Source organism: Lolium perenne, chromosome 3 (assembly GCF_019359855.2).
Source record: "Lolium perenne isolate Kyuss_39 chromosome 3, Kyuss_2.0, whole genome shotgun sequence".
NCBI classification, from domain to species: domain Eukaryota; kingdom Viridiplantae; phylum Streptophyta; class Magnoliopsida; order Poales; family Poaceae; genus Lolium; species Lolium perenne.
The window spans coordinates 206423955-206434218 of NC_067246.2; the positions used below are offsets into that span (position 1 = coordinate 206423955).

General features: G+C 43.1%; 1 protein-coding gene across 1 annotated transcript; it reads left to right on the top strand.

The window, feature by feature from the left end:
• The first annotated feature begins 4325 nt into the window (after nt 1–4325).
• LOC127343166 (probable plastid-lipid-associated protein 14, chloroplastic) lies at nt 4326–9925 on the top strand. Its single transcript, XM_051369282.2, has 13 exons — nt 4326–4662; nt 4771–4814; nt 4907–4985; nt 5075–5203; nt 5421–5603; nt 5685–5771; nt 6986–7092; nt 7177–7264; nt 7981–8061; nt 8151–8227; nt 8346–8481; nt 8666–8728; nt 9095–9925. Exons 1-13 carry the CDS (start codon nt 4408–4410, stop codon nt 9713–9715), a joined length of 1950 nt encoding a protein of 649 aa, XP_051225242.1. The 5' UTR covers nt 4326–4407; the 3' UTR covers nt 9716–9925.
• Nucleotides 9926–10264: the final 339 nt, after the last annotated feature.

A 10264-nucleotide genomic window follows, 5' to 3' on the forward strand; every position in this document is an offset into this window, starting at 1 on the left:
GTTCTAGACCAACCACCATTCGGCCTGGCTTTGCGGAGGGCTGGACTGGACACCGTCGATATCAATGCGATTTCTCTTTTGACTTCTTACTCGTGATGCGTCTTGTGTACTCACACGCGACACTGGCCACATTCGCGTTTGTCAAGATGGAGTTGTAGCTTGCGACGACGGGTTCCACGTAGATAACACAATTTGCATCTCAAACTATTTCTAGGTACCTCTCACCAAAAACTGTTGCCGATTTAGTAGGAAGTGGGTCAAATTTAAACTACACCTACATGATAGTTTGCTCATGATTTTTCTAAAAATCATTTTTAGGTTGCTTTGTTGCTAAACTAGGTTGGTTCTGAAAGTAATTGGGGTGTATTGATAATTATGGATAATTAAGTTGGCTTCTGAAAGTAATATGCCTTGCTTAACTTGGACTTTTCTTATGAAAATAATTGAGTTGTTTGGTACAAAATTATTTCTTAGTTGGCTTATGAAAGTAATTGAGTTGTTTGATACCATGTTTAAGTTGGCTTAGAAAAAATTGAGTTGTTTCGATATTTATTCCTAAGTTGGCTTATGAAGTAATTGAGTTATTTTGATAACATTCTTAAGTTGGCTTCTAAAAATAACTGAGTTGTTTTGATACCATGCTTAAGTTGGCTTCTGAAAGTAATTGAGTTGTTTTGATATTTATGTCTAAATTGCCTTCTGAAGTAATTAAGTTCTTTTGATAGCATGCTTAAGTTGTCTTCTAAAAATAAATGAAGTGTTTCGATACCATGTTTAAGTTGGCTTCTCAGTAATTGAGTTGTTTCTATATTTATGCCTAAGATGGCTTTTGAAAGTAATTGAGTTGTTTTGGTAGCATGCTTAAGTTTTCTTCTAAAAATAATTGAGTTGTTTCGATACCATGATTAAGTTGGGTTCTGAAAGTAATTGAGTTGTTTTTATAGCATGCTTAAGTTGGCTTCTAAAAATACTTGAGTTGTTTTGATACCATGCTTAAGTTGGGTTCTAAAAGCAATTGACTTATTTTGATAATTATATCTAAATTGGCTTTTGAAAGTAATTTAGTTGTTTTGATAGCATGCTTAATTTGGCTTCTAAAAATAATTGAGTTGTTTAGATACCATGCTTAAGTTGGGTTCTAAAAGCAGTTGACTTGTTTTGATAATTATATCTAAGTTGGCTTTTGAAAGTAATTGAGTTATGTTTTATTATTATGCTTAAGTTTTCATAAGTCTTGAGTTTATGTTAGTGTTGCACTTGCCTCCCATTATTCTTATTTCCACTTTCTCTCACCTAGAACCTTGAACTCGTAGCCGAATTGTGAGCTTCGACACCCGCCGTCGAACGACATGTATCCACCGAGGATTGGGATCCGCTAGTCTCAAAAGGGACACCCTCTTCGGCTTCTTGCAGCACATATTGCGCCCCGTGTCGTGGCACGTGGAACCGGCCACATCCGCATTAATCGAAGGTGGAGTTTTACATTGCGGCAACATCTACCATGAAGAAAACAAATTGTTTTCCTTACATGTTCTAAGTTGTATTTTTTTGTTGCTGGTATTATTTGTTCCACAGATGAGTTAAGTTGTATTTTACACACATTAACTTATTCTCTCGCACATTTCCTAACTCGTGTTTGTAAGCAGCAATTTGTTGCTTCACACATGTGCTAAGTTGCATATCCATTATTTACCAAGTTGTATACCTCTAGTGCTAAGTTGCATAGCCCATCCATGAACTTATTTCAAGAACTGATAGAAACTATAGCATGCACAAAATTCAACTCAGGAGGGGTACGGCTCCAACTAAAACACCACCACAAGCAAGTTATTTTTTAATCCCAAGTTGCATCCATTTACCAACTACTTGTAACTGAAAAAAGCAAAGTTGTATGTTGAACCGGTCACATCCGTGTTGATCTAGGTGGAGTTATACCTCACGGAGGAGCTTCCACGAATACAACAAATTGTTTCTTTACAGATGTTCTAAGTTGTACTCATCATTGTCGGTATTATTGTTCCACGTATGAGGTAAGTTGTATTTTGGATACACTAATTTTCTCTCACATATTTCTTAAATCGTGGTTATAGATAGTAAATTATTGCTTCACACTTGTGCTAAGTTGTATACCCTTAGTTAGTGCTAAGTTGCCTCCTTTACAAGGAGTGATGTCAACTTATTTTAAGAATTGACCACAATTATATCTTGCACCAAATGCTACTCGGTGGGGTCATAGTTGCAACTAAAACACCACCACAAGCAAATTATTTTTTAAAATCCCAAGTTATATCCATTTACCAATAGCTAGAACAAGCTAAGTTGCGTGATAAGTTGCATTGGGCATAGTAAATTATTGCATACATGTGTTAAGTTGCATTTGCGACGGTTATTGTTGCTTCGCACATGTGCTAAGTTGCAACTCGGTATGGGATGCATGTAACTAAAACAACATCCGTCACATCTCTTCATATGAGTGCACTCGCGAAATGCAACCAATTCGGGGATGGATTATAAAGTGCACCATCATCATGAACTAGCCACGACCATATCAGCTAACTTTTGGGCACAAGGTAGCTGCTATGAAACAACGGCATCTAGCCGTGGGGTGACACTATGAAACAACGTCATCTAGTCGTGGCGTCCACGGACACACTGTGGAGTTGTACCTTGTGGCGACTAATTACATGAAGAGTGTAATTGTTGATTCAGATATGTGCTAAGTTGTATTCTCATGTCGTTGTTATTGTTGTAACGTGAGAGCTAAGTTGTGTTTTGCATTAGTACAGAATTTGGTGGCGCATGTTGAAAACCCGGTTATCCGAGACAATACAGGTCCACAGCAGACGACAGCACCACCAAATCGCCTACAAAAAATAGAGAGTGGCTATCAAAGTGGTTGTACATAGATTGGAGACTGACGATCGAATCAAATGGTCAGATAAAGGACGAGCTACAACAGCACACATAGTCTGATAGTCTGAGAAAACTCGAAACGGACAGCCGGAAAAGGGAAACAAGCAGTATTGCCTCTCGCCTGGCCCATATCAGGGCGACGCTCACAAGGCCACCGGCCCCAACCTCGACGCTGCTGGCTCCGCCGACGCTATCTGCAGTTTTACCTGAGGACGTCGTGGTCGTCGACGTTGCGGCTTGTGGCGTCGATGTCGACGGTGTCTTGGGACTAATCTCCGAGGGTGTCTCCGACAGCGCGGCCAGCGTCGCAGCAGGCGCCGTGGAGCTTCACGCCGCCGGCGCAGTGGCCTGAGGTGCTGCAGAAGAAGTAGCGTGCGTCGGGCTTGGTAAGATTGATCTTGCTCTCCTGGTCGCTGTACGACTGGATGGAGTTGGTGGCGGAGCAGGCGATGTAGTCCGCCGACCCGACCTCCGCAACGTTGTGCGACGCGCCGTACTGGAACACTGCATGCACACACACAAACAAGGGCGTCAGTCAAGCTCACATAGACATGGCACTGTGCACGACCCATCAGGCATCGCCCCCCAAGCGTCCCTCCGCCATCGCGCGACCTTCACCCCTCTGCGCACGACCCTGATGCTCCTCCCCACGAACTTGGTGCCGTGCTGCCTCCCAGGCCTTGGCCACCTCCTCCAGGCGCTAGTCGGGGTAGCTCTTGCGCCGGACTAGTCCAGTTTCACGGCCGGCTCCACCCGCCGGCGAGAGGCACTGGATTGTGGAGGTCTTGGCGGTGGCATGTGAGGTTGGGAGGGAGTGCATCAGGTCATCCATGGCGCAGAGAAAGTTGGATCACGTCGGGGAGGTTGGGCCTGAACGGATCCGTGTGGCGGCAGGGACTGCGCCGGTGGTCATCGCTGCCAAGGACGAAAGGGGATCATGCCGGTGGTCAGATGCGATCGAGCGTGGACTTTCTGTTTTCGTCCGGACGTTCAGATGACCGGTTCCAACTTTCTATTTTGGGGTGAGAGCTCTATTTCACTAACCCGTCTCCGGAGGCTCCCTAGTCGCGTCGTATATAGATATCCATTTGGATGATCTCCTGTAGATGCTCTAACATGTGTGGCGCTAAACATAGGGAGCCGTGGCGGGCATTCCACTGTAGAAGCGAACCGGTGGACCATTCCCATGTAGTGCTCCGTCTCCCCTGGGCAAGTGGCAGAAACAGACAACGCCGGCCGGCGCACGGCCGAGCTGGTGCACCGCGCCCCAAAAAATCGCACGCCCGGCGGTGCCGCACGGTCGCTGCCGCGGCGAGCGCGCGCCGAGCTCATGGCTCTACGCCTCCGCCGCTTCCCCGCACGCAACCGCCTCGCGCTCGCGCCTCCTCCTCTTCTTTAAGTCTTTAACCCGCGCCTCCCTCCCTCCCTCACTCCTCTCTCCGCCACCGCAGCGACTTCCCCCCTCCAGCTGAATCACCGGCAGCTCCCACCCCTATGCCTCTCGCGGCCGCCGCCGCCGCCGCGTGCCCCACCCCGATTGGCCTGGGGCCCCGCCCGACGTCATGCCGCGCCTCAGCACAGCCGCGCCGCTTCCGCCGGCGGTTCCGGCTGGAGGCGAGCTCTTCGGCATCCGCGCCGGCGCCTGCGAAAGCGGACGAGGGGGGCGGTGCGGGGCCGTGCCCCGTCGTCAGGTTCGATATGGCCGACTTCACCATCGCCGACCGCGTCAGCGTCGGGCTCCACGGACGGGTTAGTTAGTGCTTACCGGAACCCCAGCGATTCCCTCTCCGTCAGTCTAATTTTGTCGCGCTTCTCCCGTGGTGCTTAACTCCCGGTGATTTTTGTCTCGTGCCGCAGTCGGATGAGATGATCTTCGAGGCAACCGTGCGCGATCCGAGCAGGTCAGCGGCGTGGAACACGCTGGATATCACGAATTCGTTGGACTTGGACCCATAATCACTTCCCTTTTCCCTCTGTTTTTTTTTGTATTCAGTGAGCTGTACGGGTCGACGGTGGTGCTGCGGCAGCTCACTAGCTCGCAGGCCAAGCGCAGGGGCCGGCGAGCGCTAGAGGTGATTTTTTTCTTGTCTGTTCAATTACTGTGCGTTGGAATGCGTGTCGAATGTTCTGACCTCGATCGAGTGGGCTGTGTTGATCGCAGGTGCTCAAGAAGCTGGCCCGTCGCCAGATGATGTACCACTCTTACGCGATGCAGGTCCATGGCTACGTCACTCCAACCAAGGCCATGGACGTGGAGGAGGTTGATGCTCCACTCGTCTTGGTGCACGGGGTTAGAGCCTTTGCTTTACTTCCTCGAGCTCATCTTGTCTTCTTAAGACATGTTCTGGGCCTAGTTGCATTAGAATTATCAGTTATTTTCATACCAGGGCCTGCCTGGCCTGTGTTTACAATTATCATTATCTTCTAAATGCCGCTTGCTCTTGGTAGATTGGGTGGTGTGCTGGTATGGTATACTCATTATGTGGACTCAAATTATTTTGATGCAGTACCATGGAAGTTACTCCTTGCGTCACTGGTTGCAACTCTCAGACTGGCTTCCAACCTTGGAAGCAACATTGGCATTGGATGAAGAACAAGTAAGGAGGGTAGGAGATGATTCGATTGGTGGACCTGCTGTAACTAGGCAGCTACGTTTAATCAGGATACTGATGAGAGACCTTCTGATTGGTGTAAGCTTCAAATATTATACATTTTTGTATGTACTCATGCGCTGGTTGATCTGGATTGAAGGTAAATTTTACTTTATGCAGGTAAATTACCTGCATAGCCATGGAATGGCACATACCGAGCTTAGACTGGAGAATGTTCATGTAAGCCCAGTAGACAAGCATGTCAAAGTAAGCATCATTTCCTTTTATTCTGTCCTTGCGATCATGCTTAGATTACGGAGGACAGTGACTAATCAATGCCATTTGGCCTATTTCATGTAATACAGTCCAACTTTACTGATTTGCTGAGATAAGAGAAACTTTACTACTCTATAACGTTCCAATTCTGAATTATATTATTCCATTTCCGTATGAAAAAAAAAAATTACGCCATCGTACGCTGTATATCTGAAGCATGCATATGAAAGCAATCTCTTAAATGCTACTGCACATATTTCTCTTTACTCTTTCTGTAGTCTTAACTACTGATAAGTACAGAACAAGAATGTTGCTTCTCAAGAATAAATGCTAATGCATAGATTTCTCTTTACTACATTCTAAACAATTAAGGTGAATATCTCTGCCAGCTAAGGATGTTGCTTCTGAAGAATATCCTATTAGGCAAATCCAATGTTTAATTAGAAAAATAAATGATGGACATGGTTACTGGAAAGGAGGTGAATAAGACATTCTGCCTCCACTCCCAACTGCAATATCAGTGTTGTTGGAACGTCACACTTAGGATCTTTGTATGTCAGTTGTCTTGCGTGCGTGCTTATCATGATGATTTTCCTCAGTTTTACAGTCATTTGTGTTGTTAGACTTACTTTCACACTATCAGTGAGCAAATAGTCAACTTAGAAAAAGATATTTCAGTTCATCATCATAGAAGAAAATATTACTATGGTTTGGTTTATGGAAAATTGAGAAAATATATTATTTCTTTCATCAAGCAATCTATTTATTAGTTAACTTTTGAATCTGAAATGTTAGTGTAACATTTGCATTATTGCTATGAACAAATTAGCTGCTCTCTCTTAAATGCATTTTGGGTGAGGTGTGCCTCCTTGTGTATATTGCTGAGTATGACATTCGAACAGCCTTCTTTAAGAATGTTGGTGTCCAGATGTGCACTTGTATCACTTGCCATATGCGTACTTGTCGTGTTAAGCCTGGAAATATTTGAATCTATAACCTGATCACAGGTTTCACTTATGAAATGGAATTGGGGAGTGACCCCCCTATTAATCTAAAATGTATATTTGAATTGAACCAAACCATGAAGGTAACATTTGACAAAACCGTGTGAAGTTTGTGCGTTCTTTTTGTCCCAATGTTCTGTAGCTTTCATTCCATCTAAAGTTAACACGGTTACAACTTCGTGTTTTCTTCATCTTTTTTAGGTTGGTATTCTTGGGAATGCAGTTGATTTTCATGACAGTGATCCTAGCAACAGTACAGTGGCAAGTAACAATGAACGAAGAAAAATGATGATAGCATTTGACATGAGGTAGGTTTGGTAGCTTCTGTTTGCAGTTAATAGTAGTTAACTGCATGCACACTATTAATTGGAATATTAATTTTTTTTCCCTAGATGCGTTGGCTTCATCATGGCAAAGATGGTTCTCAGAGAGCTCATGGATTCATCAACATTTCTAAAATTCAAGTCCTTCTTGAATAAGGTGTTTTTTTGTGTGCATTCCCCTTGAGTTATTCCTTTGTGCGGCTTGTCATTCCATCCTTGTTCTCGCAATGGCATTGTATGCCTAATACAGTATAATCGCTTTGCATCTAAGCCCTGAATGTTGAGAATATTTTTGGGAAAATCTGCACGGATATTAGTAAAAATATTAGAAATACCATCCTAAGCTACCTCCTTCCGTCCATAAAATAATGTCTCAACTTTGTCTAAATTTTCATGTACGTACACTCTAAAACACGTCTAGATACATGCGTATCTAGACAAAGTTGAGACATCCTTTTATGGATAGAGAAAGTAAGATATATCTGATGAATACACATTGACCGCACATAATTTCTGTTAAGAAGAAAGGCTGCAACAACCACATAATTACAGTCGTAAGAGGGACAATGGTCCATAAATCCTAAAGGACTTCTACCAAATATACAAACTTAGCAGCTACTGCTCGATCCCCTTCTGGCGGTTGGGCATGCCAACATGCTCTCCATAATTGTTCAGTAATATTGGGGATTTAGAGCTTCGCCTTATTGCAAGATCTTAGATGTCCTTTTGACTTGCAATGTTACAGCCGTTTAGGTCTGTTTGAAATTTAACACCACATATTCATGCAGGTGACTTCAACTTTTTAAGTTTTTAAAAATGTGTATAGTGGAACTAAGAAAACTATGACTCCATGATCAGTAACCTATATTGCAGGGAAATGATCCATCATGTCTGCGTGAGTTCCTTGTACCAATTCTAAGCCAAAATTCTCCATCTGGGAATATTGGCCTGCAGGTAAGGATTTATATCTACAGTATATTATCACGACATGTTATTTCTTGAAGCTATCTAATGTTATCGTGGTTTTCTGTTGTTATTCTTAGATGCTAGATAGGAACTGGGGTGCTGGTTGGAATCTTTTGGCCTTACTACTAGCAACAAAACCTGACAAAAGGATAAGGTAAGATTAATCCTACTGATAGTAATTCTACAAGCTAAATATGGAAATTTGGAACAGGTTTGATACTGGCATTAGATAATTCGAAATTCTTACTTTCTTATATTAACTTAATCTGCAGTTGCATCGATGCACTCCGACATCCGTTCCTTTGTGGACCTAAATGGCGTATAAGTCCAACTGTGAATGTTGTCCGTTGGGGCTTGGGATCTACTGCTGTCCGCCTGGCTGAAGATTATATTTATGGTCATCATCAGGTATTATTTTTCTGACATACTGTATGACTCAAGCTGAATCTCCAGCCCAAATGTTCACAAGATGCTTGAGCTTCGATCCAAAGAGAACCTGACACTTGCAGTGAAAGCTATCATTCGTAACTTATATGAAGAACTGTGACGGAAGCCCTTTTAACTTATAAAGCTTCATTTACCATGTTTACAGCGTAGACGGTTAGCATATTTCATTGAGTTGATGGAGGTGCTGAACCCTAATCCAAGAACAGAGGTAACTGTTATGTTCCTGCTCCAAGTTCTGATAAATGTTAATTATAAATACCGTGTGAGGTGAACTTTGTTCTGAGCTAATTGACTGCCTGAGCTTAGTTTTTTTGAGATAAGCCGTTATAGTTTCTTGATCACAACGATTGTAGGGTTAACATGTGATGAGTTCACTTGATCTATTTGTTATATTCTGCCGTGTGTCCATAGAAAATTCAAGAGAGATCATTTTAATTCCCTATTTGTTTTGCAGGATAGATGGTTCTTGTTATCAATGTATTTCCAATTTATTTTTGTTTCTTTTTTCAATTCATGTGTTCTCTTCTTGACATGATTACTTATATGTATTTATTTTTTGCTTTTGTTTACTTAGAATTGGCTTTCCCTCCTTCCTGGTCGTTGGTGCCTCTTATACTGTACTGGAAGGCACATCGGTCTAACACTTCGTCAGGCTACCCCCAGAGTCTTGATCACTGATGCGTTCCTCACATTTGCTGAAACTCCAGAGTCTGTTGATCCTGTTTTATCCCTGACATCAGAAATTGGTTTCAAAATTATGCCAGAATCTGACTGGCCTCATGACAAATCTGGCACTGAAGGAATTTTGTCGCTTACCACATCAGCAAGGATAACTCATGGGAGCATTTATACCAATGCAGATGATATTGAAGGGAGGAGGATTACATCTTCTGGTTATCTTCGTGGTAAATGGGGAAAAGCTTCAAATATCAAGCAGCTGCCAGCTAGCCTCCCTGCAGCAAGCATTAATGTCGACGATGACGAAGTCGACGTGTCGATGAGTTGCGGGTCCACTTTGAATGTCAATTCTGCACGGAAAGTGCTGCAAGAGGTCCGTACTCAGACCCCGCCAGAAATGTTCGACTTGTCAAAGATTGTTTGCGGTACCTACATTGATTCAAGGTTGATGATTCTTCGCGGTGTCAATGGGTCGGCTTTACTTTTCATTAGATCAAATCGCATGTCTGACTCCTGACTCCTGAAGAGAACATTGTAATCCATTTTTCCTGTACATTCTTGTATCTCTAGGTGTACATTATTCATTTGTAACAAGTGTACATAATAGGGTGTGTAGGCCTAAGTTAAAAGAAAGTGCATAGGAAATCATACTGTCACGTTGTTTCTTGGAACAAGTAGAAAATATAGCCCCATCCCGTTTAAAAGAAATAGAGGGGGTTTTAAGTGAGCTTGGGAAAGTACTGACAGGTAAGTCTTTTACTTTTTATTTGAGTGGATTCTACTTCTTACCCTGTGTATGTGATTTTGTCTCCCATTTAACCTTTTTGGCACTTTTTACCCTATACTAGTTGAATGCCTCGAATTGCATTAAAATTCTTTCCGGCTGCGCATGTAAACATAATGCACATATAAATATTTAAAGATTTTGACACATCGAGCCAGCGAAAACAACATGCATTGTCACAGGAGCACAAGAAATTTGGGTCTGCATTTGATCGAAATGATTGACTGTAAACCCTTTGCTTATCCTTGCTCGTTCAAAGACACTAAGACAAGTTTTTTGCCC

Excerpts from the sequence above, each read along its gene's own strand:
- LOC127343166 (XM_051369282.2), top strand. The coding sequence starts at position 4,408 with ATGCCTCTCGCGGCCGCCGCCGCCGCCGCGTGCCCCACCCCGATTGGC. Across the intron at positions 4,663-4,770 it reads GCGTCGGGCTCCACGGACGG|TCGGATGAGATGATCTTCGA; the intron begins GTTAGTTAGTGC and ends CTCGTGCCGCAG. Across the intron at positions 7,265-7,980 it reads TCAAGTCCTTCTTGAATAAG|GGAAATGATCCATCATGTCT; the intron begins GTGTTTTTTTGT and ends CCTATATTGCAG.